At 46.6% G+C, this 19,919-nt stretch overlaps 1 protein-coding gene across 8 annotated transcripts in view; it reads left to right on the forward strand.

Moving 5' to 3' along the window:
* The window catches only part of ASAP1 (ArfGAP with SH3 domain, ankyrin repeat and PH domain 1), a 413,329-nt gene that overhangs the window by 336,151 nt on the left and 57,259 nt on the right, over positions 1–19,919 (forward strand). For all 8 annotated transcript variants that reach the window (XM_063921277.1, XM_063921278.1, XM_063921279.1 and 5 more), the window contains 2 exons: positions 8,785–8,885; positions 10,214–10,283. In XM_063921277.1, the coding sequence (XP_063777347.1) occupies positions 8,785–8,885; positions 10,214–10,283 (171 nt within the window). The remainder of the gene's footprint in view (positions 1–8,784; positions 8,886–10,213; positions 10,284–19,919) is intronic.

The raw sequence follows: 19,919 nt of genomic DNA on the forward strand, positions 1-19,919 counted from the left end.
AACCCCTGGCTGACTCTGGGGGACGAGACCCCTGGCTGACTCTGGGGGACGAGACCCCTGGCTGACTCTGGGGGACGAGACCCCTGGCTGACTCTGGGGGACGAGACCCCTGGCTGACTCTGGGGGACGAGACCCCTGGCTGACTCTGGGGGACGAGACCCCTGGCTGACTCTGGGGGACGAGACCCCTGGCTGACTCTGGGGGACGAGACCCCTGGTTGACTCTGGGGGACGAGACCCCTGGTTGACTCTGGGGGACGAGACCCCTGGCTGACTCTGGGGGACGAGACCCCTGGCTGACTCTGGGGGACGAGACCCCTGCCTGACTCTGGGGGACGAGACCCCTGCCTGACTCTGGGGGGACGAGACCCCTGCCTGACTCTGGGGGGACGAGACCCCTGCCTGACTCTGGGGGGTTGGAAACCTGCCTGACTCTGGGGGGTTGGAAACCTGCCTGACTCTGGGGGACGGACCCCTGCCTGACTCTGGGGCGTTGGAACCTTGCCTGACTCTGGGGGGTTGGACCCTTGCCTGACTCTGGGGGGTTGGAACCCTGCCTGATCCTGGGGGGGTTGGATCCCTGCCTGATCCTGGGGGGTTGGATCCCTGCCTGATCCTGGGGGGGACGGGGAGAATCCTGCCTGACACTGAGGGCCGGATCCTTGCATGACCCTGTGCTGACATCCTGCTTAATAAACCCAGGGTTTTGGTCCCAGGAGAAGGACACCTACCAAGAAAATGTATTTACTTAGGTTTAAACCCCCTTGTTGGCTTGGTTTACGATGTGATTATAACCTATTCAGGTTTTTATTTTATTCTATGTCACCTTGTCTCCAGTATGCCCCGGTGATCAGTAATACATAACTAGATCGTATATGAAATCCAGGTCACGTGAATGGATGTGCAGTAAGTAAGAATGAATAGAACCTGCCCGGTGTCTGTTCTCCTGCAGTTCCTACACTAAAGGAATGATTTGATGCCGCGCCGTCTTGTTTCATTGTGGATAAACATCCGAGGGAGCCGCCGGCCCACTTTACATAATATGTACCATTCTCTAATGCACTCATGCTGAGAAAAACGGTGCAATATTACTCCAAAATAACAGCGTTCTACAAGAAGGGAACGCGGGTTGGTAAAGGCGCTGCATTGTGTGAGACAATTGTGCCTGATTTCTGCTAGAAGCAATCCGTCTGTGTAGCAACTCCTGTAATAACTACTGGCATATTCATCCCCTCCTTGTTTTGTGGTGTTCTGTATTTTTAACACTTTATGGTTGCTGCAGATGATTTTACAGGACAGTTAATCATTTGATTTAAAAACACCTGTCATCTGCAGCCTATAATGCAATAATCTAATACAGACATGTCTTCACTTTTGACGTATTAATTTATCAATGAGTTTTAGCTATTTAAAACTTGTTGCGTATGATAAATGGTGCCCCAGCCATTCAGTTGCCAACTGCCATTTTTCAAACACAGGACAGGAGCTGATTGGCTGGAGCACATTCATCATACGCAACAAGTTTTAAGTAGCTAAAACTCGTTGATAAATTGGCCTCATAATATGTGCTGCTCTATGTGACAAAACACTGGTGGAATTGATGCCACAATAACTATATGCACCATTTCATATGGCACAATGTTCAGTTTTGTAACCCGTAAGGTGGGTACACTCTAAGGGGTCTATTCATGAAGCAGTGAAAAGTGTGGAGAAGTGAGCCTGTGGAGAAGTTACCCATGGCAACCAATCAGCATTGACGTAACATTTATAATTTGCATACTATACATTTTTACGGAGCAGCTGATTGGTTGCCATGGGCAACTTCGCCACAGGCAAACTTCTCCACACTTTTCACTGCTTCATGAATAGACCCCTAGGTGACGTGCTCTATGAGCTACGTCGCCTAGTGTTTGCTCCTCCCGGGCTGGGCGGTCGGCGGCAGCGCATACACACTGAGCGATATGACGACCATATCGCTCAGTGACGTCATGCCGGGCCGTGCAGGCAGCTATTGGAGGACAGTCCAAATTGAGCTGCATGCACGGCCGACAGCGAGGGTCAATAACGACCCGTGGGGTCGCGCGTCGCTCGTCAGTGGCGGAATACACACTTGCCGAGAAAGTATACAACCTCGCTCAGGAAGGGTGAAAATGAGCACCATCTTTTACTTTCTCTGTATGCACCTTTAGACTTAATGAAACCTGTATGTGTGCTGTTGCTATTGCACCTTTTGCCATCTTCCATGCACTGCACACAATGGAGGCAGGCAGCCATTTTGGGGTGGACAATAGTCATTACCCAATGACATCACTGAGGCACAAAGTGTTTCATGTCCAAGTGATGTTGCTTGATTTAGTGACCCAATAAGTAGAGGGTAGAACGAAAAGAAAATGATTAAGGAATATGCAATATGATGAAAGTGCCCATAGCGCGGATGTGTAACCTGTGGCAACCGCTCAGCTTTGTGCTGTGATTAGAATCATTTTAAATCAACGTGTGTTTGGTTTCTGCTATGTCACCATGTTGATCTTCAGTTTAGCCCTGCAGAGACATTTAACATTAAATAGCTGCCAGTTTTATATTACGTGATATTGCCTGGGTGCAGCGCCATCTTGTGGCCACTTGATGCTCTTTCACCTTTAGCGTGTTATGCAGAAATTACAGCGACGCAGCAGGGCTTTACTGTTTGCTCTAAACCCTAAAAAGAAGCACAAATGGACAAACATTACATTCAAAGCAGACAGTGCATAGGGCTCTGCTTAAAGAGCTTACATTCTAAAGAGAGAACTATAAGAGCCACCTAAACAGGTCAAGTTACTAAGACAACAAAAAATGTAATGAGCAGATTGAATTATCCGCAAAGTTCCATAAGATTTCTACGCTGGTTATGGGGGTAGGAGAGCCTTGCACGTAGACACTGCTCCATTTCATTGGCTGAAGTTGCAGCGTCCTTCTCCCTTTAAGCCCTGCACACTTGCTGAGAATTCTCATCCCTGCTGTGGGTAGAACATGACCCCCTGAGTGAGAGAGGGTGGGTAGAGGGTTTGTACAGGGAACCCTGTGGCTGTTATGTTGGTGTGTGTGGCATTGGTGGGCTGTGATGCTGGAAATCACTGCTGTGGACATAGGATTATAGAGGCACGAGGCACTTTGTTCTAACTAGTAGTCTAATACCCCTAACACATCGCCAATGCCGGATCCCACCCGGGAATTGGAAACGGGTCCTTCCCGGGTGGGATCCGGCATTGGCCGCTGCTGCTGGCTTCCCCGACCCGGCAATATGCCGGGCGGGTTGCTATAGCAGTGGGGGGGGGGGGGGGGGGGGGCGGAGCCGAGCCGGCAGCGGAGGTAATTGACCCGGGAGCCCGTTTACGCTGCCATTGACCCGGTATTCAACACGGGTGTAACACTGCTTTATTCCCGGGTTGAATTGCCGGGTCAGGCGACCCGGGATTTCGGCTATGCCCCTTTCACACCACGTGTCGACCTGGCAATATGCTGGGTCGATACCGTGTTATTTGTGCAGTGTGAAAGGGGTATAATAGAACTTTCATGAGATTGCAGCCTAGAAATTAGTGACGTCACCAATGTATTTTATAGAGTGAATTTATTTATCTCCTTCATATAGCTTCAGTCCACAACATGGCTGTCTCCACTACGTCCGGACACTGTAAACCAGGGCTGGCCAAAACCGGCCCTCGGGATCTACCAACAGTTCGTGTTTTCCAGTCCTCCTGGAGATCTGTAGAATGGTCAGTTAGGAATGAATGCAGCACATCTTAATTAGTAATGACTACACCTGTGCACCAGCTAGGTGGTCTGGAACATGTGAACTGTTGGTAGATCTCAAGCACTGGTTTGGCCAGCCCTGCTGTAAACGCTCAGTTGTTGCATAAATGTATTTGTTATCCGATCCATAAACTTTTTCTTTTAATCAGCTGTTCTGTAATAAGGAGCATACATTGTCTAAAGCATTGTTTCATTAAAAAAAAAAAAGACAATATAAAATTCTTGCAGTGACTTTTTTTTCTGTCATTCACACATTTGTTGGTGATCCCAAGTTTTTTTTAAAGCAACTTTTGGTCACCAGTGAAATGGAGCATTTTCCTCTATTCTTGCCGTCTTATGCGGATTTTACGCTTTCCTCTGTTGCCGAGCGACACATCGGTTACAGCTCCTGAGTGGCAGGAGACTGCGATGGCTTGTTGTACGGTTACCATATATTGTGGTACACGATAAGGTTTTCCTAAGTTCAGCTGAACAAGAAACATAGAACAGTGCAATGACAAGTACACTAATTACTGAAGAGATGGGTAAAAAGAAATTTAGTTTGTCATCTGTAATAATTGTTTAATTGGTGTTTTGCTTTTTTTGTCTCCCCTGTCTTTCATTTGCCTTCCCTGATCGAAGTCTAGGAGAGTAAGTTTGTCTTTTTCCTGCTTTGCCGATTTAGTCATCAGCCGATCTCTCCGTGTCCCCCTCTGTTTGTCGCACATCCTTCCCGCGTGTCGCGTCAGAAGCGCAAATGTGACTTCACCGCAGCTTGAGGCCTATTTCATGTCTTGTTCACAAACGCAGTGCTAAGAGCTTTACTATTGGCTAGTAACAACTGAAAATCATTATCGAACACAGCAGTCTCTTATGACAAGAAAAAAAAAAAAAATTCCCATAGCACGTTACAATGGACCAGCAATAGAAACATACATCCTACATAATAATAGAAATGCAGAGATCTCTGTGGACCAGCAATAGAAACATACATCCTACGTAATAATAGAAATGCAGATCTCTGTGGACCAGCAATAGAGACATACATCCTACGTAATAATAGAAATGCAGAGATCTCTGTGGACCAGCAATAGAAACATACATCCTACATAATAATAGAAATGCAGAGATCTCTGTGGACCAGCAATAGAAGCATACATCCTACATAATAATAGAAATGCAGAGATCTCTGTGGACCAGCAATAGAGACATACATCCTACGTAATAATAGAAATGCAGAGATCTCTGTGGACCAGCAATAGAAACATACATCCTACATAATAATAGAAATGCAGAGATCTCTGTGGACCCACAATAGAGACATACATCCTACGTAATAATAGAAATGCAGAGATCTCTGTGGACCAGCAATAGAGACATACATCCTACATAATAATAGAAATGCAGAGATCTCTGTGGACCAGCAATAGAAACATACATCCTACATAATAATAGAAATGCAGAGATCTCTGTGGACCCACAATAGAGACATACATCCTACGTAATAATAGAAATGCAGAGATCTCTGTGGACCAGCAATAGAGACATACATCCTACATAATAATAGAAATGCAGAGATCTCTGTGGACCAGCAATAGAAACATACATCCTACATAATAATAGAAATGCAGAGATCTCTGTGGACCAGCAATAGAGACATACATCCTACATAATAATAGAAATGCAGAGATCTCTGTGGACCAGCAATAGAGACATACATCCTACGTAATAATAGAAATGCAGAGATCTCTGTGGACCAGCAATAGAGACATACATCCTACGTAATAATAGAAATGCAGAGATCTCTGTGAACCAGCAATAGAGACATACATCCTACATAATAATAGAAATGCAGCGATCTCTGTGGACCAGCAATAGAGACATACATCCTACGTAATAATAGAAATGCAGAGATCTCTGTGGACCAGCAATAGAGACATACATCCTACATAATAATAGAAATGCAGAGATCTATGTGGACCAGCAATAGAAGCATACATCCTACATAATAATAGAAATGCAGAGATCTCTGTGGACCAGCAATAGAAACATACATCCTACGTAATAATAGAAATGCAGAGATCTCTGTGGACCAGCAATAGAAATATACATCCTACATAATAATAGAAATGCAGAGATCTCTGTGGACCAGCAATAGAGACATACATCCTACATAATAATAGAAATGCAGAGATCTATGTGGACCAGCAATAGAAATATACATCCTACATAATAATAGAAATGCAGAGATCTCTGTGGACCAGCAATAGAAACATACATCCTACATAATAATAGAAATGCAGAGATCTCTGTGGACCAGCAATAGAAACATACATCCTACGTAATAATAGAAATGCAGAGATCTCTGTGGACCAGCAATAGAAACATACATCCTACATAATAATAGAAATGCAGAGATCTCTGTGGACCAGCAATAGAGACATACATCCTACATAATAATAGAAATGCAGAGATCTCTGTGGACCAGCAATAGAAACATACATCCTACATAATAATAGAAATGCAGAGATCTCTGTGGACCCACAATAGAGACATACATCCTACGTAATAATAGAAATGCAGAGATCTCTGTGGACCAGCAATAGAGACATACATCCTACATAATAATAGAAATGCAGAGATCTCTGTGGACCAGCAATAGAAACATACATCCTACATAATAATAGAAATGCAGAGATCTCTGTGGACCCACAATAGAGACATACATCCTACGTAATAATAGAAATGCAGAGATCTCTGTGGACCAGCAATAGAGACATACATCCTACATAATAATAGAAATGCAGAGATCTCTGTGGACCAGCAATAGAAACATACATCCTACATAATAATAGAAATGCAGAGATCTCTGTGGACCAGCAATAGAGACATACATCCTACATAATAATAGAAATGCAGAGATCTCTGTGGACCAGCAATAGAGACATACATCCTACGTAATAATAGAAATGCAGAGATCTCTGTGGACCAGCAATAGAGACATACATCCTACGTAATAATAGAAATGCAGAGATCTCTGTGGACCAGCAATAGAGACATACATCCTACATAATAATAGAAATGCAGCGATCTCTGTGGACCAGCAATAGAGACATACATCCTACGTAATAATAGAAATGCAGAGATCTCTGTGGACCAGCAATAGAGACATACATCCTACATAATAATAGAAATGCAGAGATCTATGTGGACCAGCAATAGAAGCATACATCCTACATAATAATAGAAATGCAGAGATCTCTGTGGACCAGCAATAGAGACATACATCCTACGTAATAATAGAAATGCAGAGATCTCTGTGGACCAGCAATAGAGACATACATCCTACGTAATAATAGAAATGCAGAGATCTCTGTGGACCAGCAATAGAAACATACATCCTACATAATAATAGAAATGCAGAGATCTCTGTGGACCAGCAGTAGAAACATACATCCTACGTAATAATAGAAATGCGGAGATCTCTGTGGACCATCAATAGAAACATACATCCTACATAATAATAGAAATGCAGAGATCTCTGTGGACCAGCAATAGAAACATACATCCTACATAATAATAGAAATGCAGAGATCTCTGTGGACCAGCAATAGAGACATACATCCTACGTAATAATAGAAATGCAGATCTCTGTGGACCAGCAATAGAGACATACATCCTACGTAATAATAGAAATGCAGAGATTTCTGTGGACCAGCAATAGAAACATACATCCTACATAATAATAGAAATGCAGAGATCTCTGTGGACCAGCAATAGAAACATACATCCTACATAATAATAAAAATGCAGAGATCTCTGTGGACCAGCAATAGAGACATACATCCTACGTAATAATAGAAATGCAGATCTCTGTGGACCAGCAATAGAGACATACATCCTACGTAATAATAGAAATGCAGAGATCTCTGTGGACCAGCAATAGAAACATACATCCTACATAATAATAGAAATGCAGAGATCTCTGTGGACCAGCAATAGAAACATAAATCCTACGTAATAATAGAAATGCAGAGATCTCTGTGGACCAGCAATAGAGACATACATCCTACGTAATAATAGAAATGCAGAGATCTCTGTGGACCCACAATAGAGACATACATCCTACGTAATAATAGAAATGCAGAGATCTCTGTGGACCAGCAATAGACATACATCCTACGTAATAATAGAAATGCAGAGATCTCTGTGGACCATCAATAGAGACATACATCCTACGTAATAATAGAAATGCAGAGATCTCTGTGGACCAGCAATAGAAACATACATCCTACATAATAATAGAAATGCAGAGATCTCTGTGGACCAGCAATAGAGACATACATCCTACGTAATAATAGAAATGCAGAGATCTCTGTGGACCAGCAATAGAAACATACATCCTACGTAATAATAGAAATGCAGAGATCTCTGTTACATACATTTGCAAACATATGGTAAGCCACCAGCCACGCCAAGGGGTGTCTGCTTTGGTGGTTCTACACTATATATATGATAATAGCACCACTTTGGGTCATATATTTATATATGTCTAAATTGAGAGCCAACTCACCTGGAGGCAACCAAGGATCCTCCAGTATAGGACACAAGGATCAACTTACCTTACAGCCACTGACCCCATACAGGCCTCTCTCAGAATGGTGGTTGCTAAATCAATGTAAACGTCACAGGTGCATGTAAGGGCGGTGTTAGTATCTATGATTAAACATGGGCAAAAATAGATTGTAGTGTGCATTTCTGTACAAGGTTATACGTGCAGGTTGGCAAAGGTGGCGCTAGAAATAGTAAAGAGAGGTGTACTCTATATCATGTAGCAGAATATTACATTTAACTAACTATATTACCACCCCAACTTACAACACAAACCTTCCAATGAGTCCGCTAGGAACATCTATTCATTCCATCCGAATATTCCACTGTTTGCGGTGTCATTTCTTAGTCTGTGTGAGCTGTTATTCCAGTTTATGACCACAGCTTGATTTGTTTTCCCCCGTAGGATTCGCAGAGCAAGCAAGGCGGGTACAGCATGCACCAGCTTCAGGGTAACAAGGAGTACGGAAGCGAGAAGAAAGGGTACCTGCTGAAGAAGAGCGATGGGTAAGTGTCTAATTGCGTTTAGGCACAACAGGCATGATAGGTAATGCAGTCATGCACGATCGTCAAAGTTATCACCACACAAAAATAACATTGAATTCCCCCCATAGTATGTAGACCAGCAGAGATGGGTTGTTTTTTTATAGCATCGTGAAATATTGCCACAAAATACTAGCTCTTCTGATTCTTTCATTATCTTTAATCACTTAGTACAGGAAAATGTGCCCTAATTATGAATCGACCAGTTCTCCCGAGTATATGGGCGGGATTCAATTCTTTTCTCCCCTTTCCACACTCGTTCTGTTTCTGCCCTCAGGGATGTTATATCATTATTTCAGCTCGCTACGTCCGGAGTAGCAAGGCACCCAAGCCTTTACACAGCTAAACCTGATTACTATGGGCGCAATATGCGCGATAACGGAGATCATTTTAGAAAGGAAATTGGGCGTGATATATCATTTGATTCTCACCCAATGTGTGTTGGTGTAAAGCTTGTATAATTTTTGGTTTTCTTTTTAAACCTGTATTTTATTACACTTTTTTGTTTTTGATCCGAGAACCTGTCTCAGGCTTTCCATGTTGCAAGCGGTGATAGTCGAGTGAGTGGGATCTACAGTAACAGCGCATCTTGGCCTAAATGTATTACGCCTTAACGAGATAAAGTGGAGACGGATAAAGAGAGATAAAGTACCAGCCAATCAGCTCCTAACTGTCATTTTTTAAACACAGCCTGTGACATGGCAGTTAGGATCTGATTGGCTGGTACTTTATCACCCTTTATCCGTCTCCACTTTGGGGGTCATTCTGACCCGATCGCTCGCTGCAGTTTCTCGCAGCGGTGAGATCGGGTCAGAACTGCGCAGGCGCATGCCAGACGGCCGCCCACTATGATCTGAAAGGACGCAGTGCTGCCAAAACAGGGCATTTGTGTGTAGGGCCCTGCAAATACCGAAAAGGGCGGATGACAGGTCCCCATCCAATTTTTTACAATTTGGCACAAGGATGTAGTGTTCGTCTCTGATTATACCATTAGTGTAAAGTTTTTGGAATTAGAAATCTAAATAGAAAGTAGTGTGTAAAACAACTACAAATAGTTTTACCTGTTGGCCGTCTGAAGAATTCCACACCCTTAAAATGAGGTTACTAAGGGGGAGATTCAAATGTTTGAAAAGTCGGTTGGGTGTCTGTTTTTTCCTGTCTATTAGATAGGAAAAAACAAACACCCAACTGACTTTTCAAACATTTGAATCTCCCCCTAAGAGTCCGTATTTATATGATTGGCTTAATAAGTTCCTGTATACAAATGACAGCGGCCGGCCTTCTCGTTTCAGGCTGAGGAAAGTATGGCAAAGGAGAAAGTGTACAGTGAAAAACGGAATCCTTACAATATCCCACGCGACAGTAAGTGACTACCTTACATGTAAAACAATCTGATCATCCCCTACTTGAGTGGTAACTGAGAACCGCAGGGTGACAGTCTGTGTCTTACATCTGCAACCTGTTATATTGATTACTATGCCTCCATAGAGAGAAATCTAAGCAGACAGTGCCCCCCCCCCCCCAGTGGCCAGGTTATAATGATAGTGGCCGAATGCTTGCTTGGGTTTACAAAATAGCTTTTGAATTACAGTATATCTCAATGAAAGACATTTAATAAGGGAGTAAAAATTGTTTTTATCTGAGAGTTTTATTATTGTAACTATCAGGTACCTAATGTTGTCATTCTGCTGCACAATGATCACCGTACCACACTGGAGGTGCAAGCCGGCTCCATGTAGGAGCGCTTGCAGTTTTGCTTATGGCTCCCGGAAAGAGTTGGATCCCAGGTCTTAAGCACACTGGGCGTTGGTGAACGATATCGCTTAGAAATGAGCAATATATCGTTCATATCGTATAGTGTGTAGGCACCACGTCCCCGCGGTCGTTCATCGTTGGTTTCCCGCCGTTTTGCAATGCAAAACAATTTGAACAATAACGATCATCATTCAGATCGTTCATGGTCCAATTTGCTGCCATCATTTTAAGACCCATACACACTGGCCGATAAAATGAGCGGCGTCGCTCATTTTCCCCCTTCCTGAGTGACGTTGCTCATTTTCTCGGCCAGTGTGTATGCCGCAAGCGTCGATCGATGTGCGGCCCCGTGGGTCGGCAGCAATAGTCGCTGTCGGCAGTGCATGCATGCATGCACGGCCGCCTGGCCCGGGACGGGAATCACTAGACAACAACGCTCATAGGGCCTAATTCAGAGTTGATTGCAGCAGAAAATTTGTTAGCAGTTGGGCAAAGCCATGTGCACTGCAGCTGGGGCAGATGTAACATGTGCAGAGAGAGTTAGATTTGGGTGGGGTGTGTTCAAACTGAAATCTAAATTGCAGTGTAAAAATAAAGCAGCCAGTATTTACCCTGCACAGAAACAATATAACCCACCCAAATCTAACTCTCTCTGCGCATGTTACATCTGCCCCACCTGCAGTGCACATGGTTTTGCCAACTGCTAACAAATTTGCTGCTATGATCAACTCTGAATTACCCACATAGAGCGTTGTCGTCTAGTGCGTATGGACCATTAGAGCGAACATCAAATAGACATGTGATGCTGACAGCAGAGAAGCCTCTGTACCGTTTGCCGTGTTTATGCAGACACCGCAAAGCAGGGCCCAATAAATCTGCTGGTTTTACTGTATCGCAGGTGCTGGTGAAAACATATCTATCTATTTGTGCCGTCTCAGATCAGCAGCTGAGAGGAGTTGGCAGACGGTTGGCGCTGACAACAATTAGCCAGTCACTCACACGAGCTGGCTCGCTAATACATTCTGTCTGAACAGCTGCTCGTGAGGGTAGCACGCGGCGGGTCCTCAAGGAAAACAACGTCTTCACGTTACGCCTGCCTATCGTCTGCTGTTATCTCATAATCTCCTCAGCGCTGATATCATGGCAGAGTGAGGTCTCACTGGCGAAGGGGGGGGGGGGGGGTGGGGGGGGGGGGCGAAGTCTCTTCCTTAACACCTATTTGCAATTTTACACTCGCTCTCTGTCTCACTCGCTACAGTGACCTGTGTGTGTACGACGCATGAATCGCCAGCTGCGCTAATTTCCTTGGCCCATGCATACAGTGTAAGGCCTGTCACTTCTCTGCTGTGGTTGAACTACATCTCCCATGATCCCTCACCCAGGCAGTCACTTGCCAAGTGTTATGGGAAGTGTAGTTTTTCTTATGTACTTTACAGCTATAGCAGTCACCTGCGCACAGTAGGGACTGCCATACGGCACATTCCTTGCCTCCTTACTGATCCCTCATAAATTCTCACATACAATGAAATGCAGCGGGGCAGGCGAAAGGTGCCATTGTCCACGTTGACTCTGGTTTGTTCATGCCACTTACCTCATAATTCATATATGTACAATATGGCGGCATTGGCATCTCCAGGCAAAATAACTTCAGAGACTCGAGGAACAAATTTCTGCTTGGCCTGAAATTGCTGACCACAGTGCTCCGGTGAAGGTGGCAGTTAGGCAGACGGCTCCTGGGCCTAACGTCTGCCAGAACATCACGTTGCCACTGGAGAATACCAGGTGCCTCATCAAGAGCGTCTGCTCTGGACCTCTCCTCCTCTCAGTGTCACCCCAGTAGCTGCTCACTTCAGGATGAATATTTTTTCTGCTGTATGTGGGTGATCCTCCTCTCTGCTCCTCTTTGTTTCCTGGCAGCTTCTTCTCCGGCATCTGCTGTCATTGCACCAAGCTCACCACTTCTGTTTGCACCAAGCTCACTAACATCACTGTTTAATTTTCCTGACAATGAGTTGTCAGGAAAATGAAATCTTTGCCTGTGTCCCTATGGTTAGCAATGCCTGGGTGTGTTCCTAAAGATCTACTGAGTATGCAGCATTTTGCAAATTCATAAGGACACGATGTAGAAACCTGTGTGCTCTACAGGGGTGTACAGCTGTGTCATACACCTAGGGGCAGATTACATTAGGCGCAGGACTTGACGCACAACTGCAGCCCTGCCCTGAGCTGCTAACCTGCGCAGTAAGCCCTAAGGTTGCGTCATTACCAAATAATTAAATAGCTCCGGGCTTCAAACCCTGCAGCAGCAGTCACGCGGTAAATCCTGTGGCATAATGAATCTGCCCCCTAGCGGATATTACCCGTATTGTGTAAGGCGACCGGGGCACTCAGAGAGTTCTAGCGCATCATAGTTTTCTTTCAATTTTGCGTAACACCGTTGGCAATGTACTAGAGACACTGCTCTGCGACTTTAATCAAACACACGTACAAAGTCACAGATGAAGCACAACAGAACTCGCCTGGACGGAAAAGCCGCGGTCGCCGCATGGTAGCACTGTGCATACAGATTCAGACTGATTCGCGCACCGATGTACAAATATCACACATTACATTGATCAGTGTAATCTAAATCGTTTTGTCACTTCTAGTTGTTTTATTTATGCAAATAAGACGCACAGTTTGAGCGAGAAAGCTGATTGGTGCGGCCGTGTCGCCCTGGACCTGTCGCGCAGACAGGGGCTGATTGCCACTACTTCAGCGACAATATACAATGAAACCTCTGGAAGTGGACAAGCATTGAAGACACATAAGGAGATTCTGGTACCAGAGGCTTGCAGGCAGGCGGTTATATTGTTACTACATCTACCTGGACCTTTACGGCCAAAGTGTAGTACAGCTTCATTACAGAGGAAATATTTGCAGACGTATTTATTACAATATGAGGAGCGTTAATGCAGCAACCAAAGAGATTGTGTCATTTTTTTTCTGGTTGCTGTAGGTTACAGCACTTATTTGCTGCACCAGTATTCATAAACTAGGTGCTTCATCGCGCCCTACGGGCGCTCTTCACACTGTCGCAAGGGGCTATGCCCCCTTAACCCTTGCATGCCTTTCTGGGGTTCAATATTTGTATTATATGGAGTATTACCTGCATTCCTTTGTTAGTGGTTAAATATTGCACGATGAAAGAGCGTGCAATGGTGAAGGAGGCGCAGCCCTTTGCGACGGTGTGAACAGCGACTGCAGGGCACGATGTACAGTATGTAGCGGGTGCAGGGGGACTGCGGATGGGGGAGGGTGTCTGTAGATGCTGCGGGTGGAGGGGGGGGAGCGGATGCGTGGGAGGGGGCCCGGATGGGGAAGGGTCAGGAAGTGCTGCGGGAATGGCAGAGGAGTGGGGGCTGCAGATGGGGGAGGGGCAGGGGTGCCACAGGTGGGGGAGGGGCAGGTGCGGGGATGTTGCGGGTGAAGGGTTCCGGAGGTGCGGTGGGATGGGAAGGGGCGGGGGTGCCAGGGGTGGGGTAGGGGGTCCAGAGGCACTGCAGGAGGGGGAGGTGCGGGTGGTGCGGCGGATGGGAAAGGGTGTCTGGAGGCGCTGCAGGTGGCGGAGGTGCAGGGGTGCTGTGGGTGGGGGAGGGGGGTACCGCGGATGGAGGAGGGTGTCTGCAGATGCTGTGGGTGGAGGGGGGCAGGTGTGGGGGGAGACATATAGGGGGGTAGATGGTGGAGGGGGTCTGGAGGAGCTGTGGGTGGTGGAGGGGCGGGGGAGTGGGAGCCGCGGGTGGTGTAGGGGTGTGTGGAGGCACAGCGTGTGGGGGAGGGGTGGAGTGCCGCATGTGGTGGAGGGGAAGGTGCGGAGGTGTGGTGCATTGGAGGCACTGCAGGTACTGTACCTGCCAAAAAGGTAGTTGGAGGGTATGCAGTAACAGGGCAAGGACAGGGGTGACGGGGCCAGGACGGGCGACAGAGCCAGGACAGAAATGACAGGGACAGGATAGGGGGTGATAGGGCCAGGGTAGGGGCAGCAGGACCAGGATAGGGTTGACAGGGCAAGCACAGGGGTAACAGGGCCAGGATAAGGGTGACAGGGCCAGGATAAGAGTGACAGGGCAAGGCCAGGGGTGGCAGGGCAAGGTCAGGGGTGACAGGGATATGACAGAACACAGAGCACGGGAGAGATTGGTATTAGGGACAAAACAGTGGTGACAGACAGATGTCCCAGCTCTGAAGCTCCCCTGTCCTGCCAGCAACAGCATTGTGCTACAGTCAGCACACACTGCTGCGTGTTGGCAGGTCTGTGGTGTTGCAGGGAGGCAGCAGTCTCCCTGCTTTCTTCTGCCTGTGCGGGTGTGTAGGGGGGAGCGACCACCCCCTCTGGATTTACCCATACTTACCTACTCTGCCGGAAGCTGCTGGAGGCTCCCGTTTTTTGGGGTAGCACCACGCACCCCCGGAAGAGTGGGCAGGTCTCCCGCATCCTGCTCGCACCCTAGTGATGCGAGCAGGATGGAGAGATAACCTCCCGTCTGGTGGAGAAGGGGTTAAAATGACGCAAATCGCGTCATTTTAGCCCCGCCTCCTTCCCGCGAATCGCGGCATTTCCCGGTGCGGGGGCGGGTCTTAGTGATGTCACAGTCTGGCCCCGCCCCCCGAAGACACCTGCAGCGTCTCCTCTCCGGGCTTCTCCCAGAGAGGAGAAATACAATGTAGGTAAGTATGGATTTACCCCTAGCTGAGGTGCCAAAATCCCATTAAAAAAAAAAATCCCAGAATTTGCATAAGGGGGCGTGGCCACGCGACCGCGATTAGGCCACGACCCCAAACCCACAGCAGGCACAGAAATGAGATAGGGCCCCCCTGTCTCAAGTGCCCTGGGCCCCCCGGACTCATAATCCGCCCCTGGGGGCATGCCAGCAGCTCACAGAGCGCTGGGCATGCCCCCTCACTGACGAAAACTGGAAGCCACGCCCCATTTTCGTTGGCCACACCCCATTTTCGCCACGCATGTGTCCCTCCTTCAGCCTGAAGAAAGTTGGGAGGTATGCCTGTGCCATGCCCATACCATCTGCTTCTGCTCCTAGTCTCCTATAGATTTGCCCAGATCTGTGACTCATTTGACTAACTCCGCCCAGTGTTGTGACTCCGCCCAGCGTTAGCAAATGAGGCACAAAGTCACAGATCTGGGCTATTATATAGGAGATGCCTCTCTGTAAATTTTCTATGCCTAGGTATGAAGGCCTTCATGTTTAATGAAATGCGCCTTCACTGGGGCTACTCATCGGCTGCACTGATACGGCGTATAGCTGGTCTTTGTTGTGGGGATCGTGCGCTGCGTCTTTGTATACAGCTTACCTCTGCTATGTATACCGTCCTCCCTCTCATTTCTCTTTAATCACACGCGGCACAGCCTGTAGCATGTCTTTTGCTGCGGATTAGCTGCGTGCTGTGATAATAGCCTGTGTAGCACGGGTAATGTAATCTTAAGCAATAGGTGATTTTATTCAGTGTAATATTTCAGAGTTGGCGTGTTTAGCGTTCTGAGTAAAAGCTTATTGTTAATGGCAATCCTAATACGATGAATGCATCAGTGACTGACCGCTTCCCTTAGTGATGGTGAGATAGACTCCGGGTCAGGAGAAGCCGCCTTTAGATCAGCAGATGGTCTTGATGCAGATAATTATAGTTTACAATCTTTCATTCAATCGGATGCCCACCCTCTCAGGTCACATGACTCCACTATATAAGTGTTCCGTGATAGGATGCATGGAAGGCAAAATGCAACGGTGATACTGTCTCATTATCTGCATTTATTGGTGCAGAGATCTGCTAACGTTTTATTTGATGGGGATCTAGTCCTGGCATATAACCGACCAATCAAATATTAGTATAACTTTCTATAGATGATCACACCTACTGTCAGAGTGCTTTAGAATGCAAAATGCTTGTGTTATTTGCTCAATCTGGGACTACATGCTTTTTACGTGTTGAAATGTCCGAATGTAATAACAGTGCCACAAAAAATACTCTATTAATACAATGAGACCAGTCTGGGAATGTTCTAGACAGCCAGGACTATATCAGGAGATGAGGGATGTGTTAGTGAGGACAGGGCTGCATGTGACAGGGGCAGTGACATAATGTGAGGACCGGAATGGACACAGTAATAAGCCACAGACTGAGCGTTATATAGTGAAAGGAGCAGATTCCCCAGCAGCACAGAGAATATCAGGAGATGAAGGACGTGTCAGTGAGGACAGGTCTGCATGTGACGTGGCAGTGACATGATGTGAGGACTGGACTGGAGGCAGCAGTAAGTCACAGACTGAGAGTTATATAGGAGGAGGAGCAGGGTCCCCAAGCAGCACAGAGTATATCAGGAGATGAGGGACGTGTCAGTGAGGACAGGGCTGCATGTGACAGGACTGTGACATGATGTGATAGAAGACTGGAGGCAGCAGGAAGCCACAGACTGAGAGTTATAAACATAGTAAACATAGTAATAAGTTATAAACATAGTAACATAGTATCTAAGGTTGAAAAAAGACAATTGTCCATCGAGTTCAACTTATTTGTGGTCTCCTATGCACGATTATTTTGTAAAAAATTTTGGCTGAAGTTGATGACTGCCGTTACGTTTTACCCCTCTTTTTTATAATAACCATAGTGCGTGACTATGCCCCGTAACCCTGGATATCCTTATCCATTAGGAATTTATCTAACCCATTCTTAAAGGTGTTGACTGAGTCGGCCATTACAACTCCCTTAGGCAGGGAATTCCAAACACGTATTGCCCTTACCGTAAAAAACCCTTTACGCCGTATTGTGCGGAATCTCCTCTCCTCTAACCTGAGCGAGTGTCCACGAGTTCTCTGTGTTGATCTGATCAAAAACAGGTCCTGCGCAAGATCTGTATATTGTCCCCCTTATATTTGTAAATGTTGATCATATCCCCTCTTAATCTCCTCCTTTCCAGTGTAAACATGCTTACTCTTGCAAGCCTTTCCTCGTATTCCAGAGTCTCCATACCCTTAATTAGTTTGGTTGCCTGCCTTTGAACCTTTTCTAGCTCCAGGATATCCTTTTTGTAGTAAAGTGCCCACAATTGTACACCGTATTCAAGGTGTGGCCTCACAAGTGATTTATATAACGGGAGTATAATACTCTCGTCCCTAGCATCAATTCTCCGTTTTATGCATGCTAATATCTTATTAGCCTTCTTTGCTGCAGTCCTACTTTGGGTACTACTGCTTAGTTTGCTATCTATGAGGACACGTAAGTCCTTTTCCAGTACAGAATCCCCTAATTTTACCCCATTTAGTAGGTAGGTGTTAGTTTTGTTCTTGTTACCACAGTGCATTACCTTACACTTGTCTGTATTGAAGTGCATTCTCCATTTCGCTGCCCAGACTTCTAATTTCGTTCTGAAGCGACTCAACATCCCCCTCCGCATAGTGAGAGGAGCAGGGTCCTCAGCAGCACAGAGTATATCAGGAGATGAAGGACGTGTCAGTGAGGACAGGGCTGCATGTGACAAGGGCAGTGACATGATGTGATAGAAGACTGGAGGCAGCAGGAAGCCACAGACTGAGAGTTATATAGGGGTATATGCAATTGCTGGCGAATCGCGGCAATTTTTCGCCTGTTTTTTAATTCGACACAATTCGACCGTCGAATTCCGGCAGGTGGGTGCCGGAATTCTACATATTCAATAAAAAACGGATTCGACAGTCCCGCTGTCGAAAAACGGCCGATTTGACGGATTTTGATTAGATTTTAAAAAATGTTAACAAAATGGGAAAAAACGGTAAAAAACACGAAAAAAAATTGCGTGGGGTCCCCCCTCCTAAGCATAACCAGCCTCGGGCTCTTCGAGCCAGTCCTGGTTCTAAAAATCCGGGGGGAAAACTGACAGGGGATCCCCCGTATTTTTAAAACCAGCACCGGGCTCTGCGCCTAGTGCTGGTGCAAAAAATACGGGGGACAAAAAGAGTAGGAGTCCCCCGTATTTTTTACACCAGCATCGGGCTCCACTAGCTGGGTAGATAATGCCACAGCCGGGGGTCAATTTTATACAGCGCCTTGCGGCCGTGGCATTAAATACGCAACTAGTAACCCCTGGCCGGGGTACCCTGGAGGAGTGGGGACCCCTTCAATCAAGGGGTCCCCCCCCCTCCAGCCACCCAAGGGCCAGGGGTGAAGCCCGAGGCTGTCCCCCCCATCCAAAGGCTGCGGATGGGGGGCTGATAGCCTTTTGAAAAATGAAAGAATATTGTTTTTTCCAGTAGTACTACAAGTCCCAGCAAGCCTCCCCCGCAAGCTGGTACTTGGAGAACCACAAGTACCAGCATGCGGGAGAAAAACGGGCCCGCTGGTACCTGTAGTTCTACTGGGAAAAAATACCCAAATAAAAACAGGACACAGATACCGTGAAAGTAAAAGTTTATTTCATACATGCCGACACATACATACTTACCTATGTTGACCCGCCGACTGCCACGTCTCCAATGTCGCCGACGATCCGGGGTACCTGTGAATAAAATTATACTCACCTGATCCAGTGTCCTGGTCTTTTATTATAATCCACGTACTTGGCAAAAAAAAAAAACGAACACCCGGACCAGGCGGACTGAAAGGGGTCCCATGTTTACACATGGGACCCCTTTCCCCGAATGCAGAGACCCTCCGTGACTCCTGTCACAGAAAGGTCCCTTCAGCCAATCGGGAAGCGCCACTTCGTGGCACTCACCTGATTGGCTCTGCGCGTCTAAGCTCAGACGCGCAATGCACAGCCCCCTCCATTACTTTCAATGGTGGGAACTTTGCGGTCAGCGGTGAGGTCACCCGCGGTCAGCGGCTGACCGCGGGTAACCCCACCGCTGACCACAAAGTTCCCACCATTGAAACTAATGGAGGGAGCTGTGCGATGCGCTGTCTGCCAGCTCAGACGCGCATACAGCCAATCAGGAAAGTGCCACGAAGTGGCGCTTCCTGATTGGCTGAAGGGACCTTTCTGTGACAGGAGTCACGGGGGGTCTCTGCATTCGGGGAAAGGGGTCCCATGTGTAAACATGGGACCCCTTTCAGTCCGTGTGGTCCGGGTATTCGTTTTTTTGTTTTGCCAAGTACGTGGATTACAAATCACAGGACAATGGATTGAGGTGAGTATAATTTTATTTTCAGGTACACCGTGGATTCTACTTGGACAAGTGGACAGAGGTCGGCGTGTGAACATAGGTAAGTATG

This window comes from Pseudophryne corroboree, chromosome 5 (genome assembly GCF_028390025.1).
Source record: "Pseudophryne corroboree isolate aPseCor3 chromosome 5, aPseCor3.hap2, whole genome shotgun sequence".
Taxonomy (NCBI): domain Eukaryota; kingdom Metazoa; phylum Chordata; class Amphibia; order Anura; family Myobatrachidae; genus Pseudophryne; species Pseudophryne corroboree.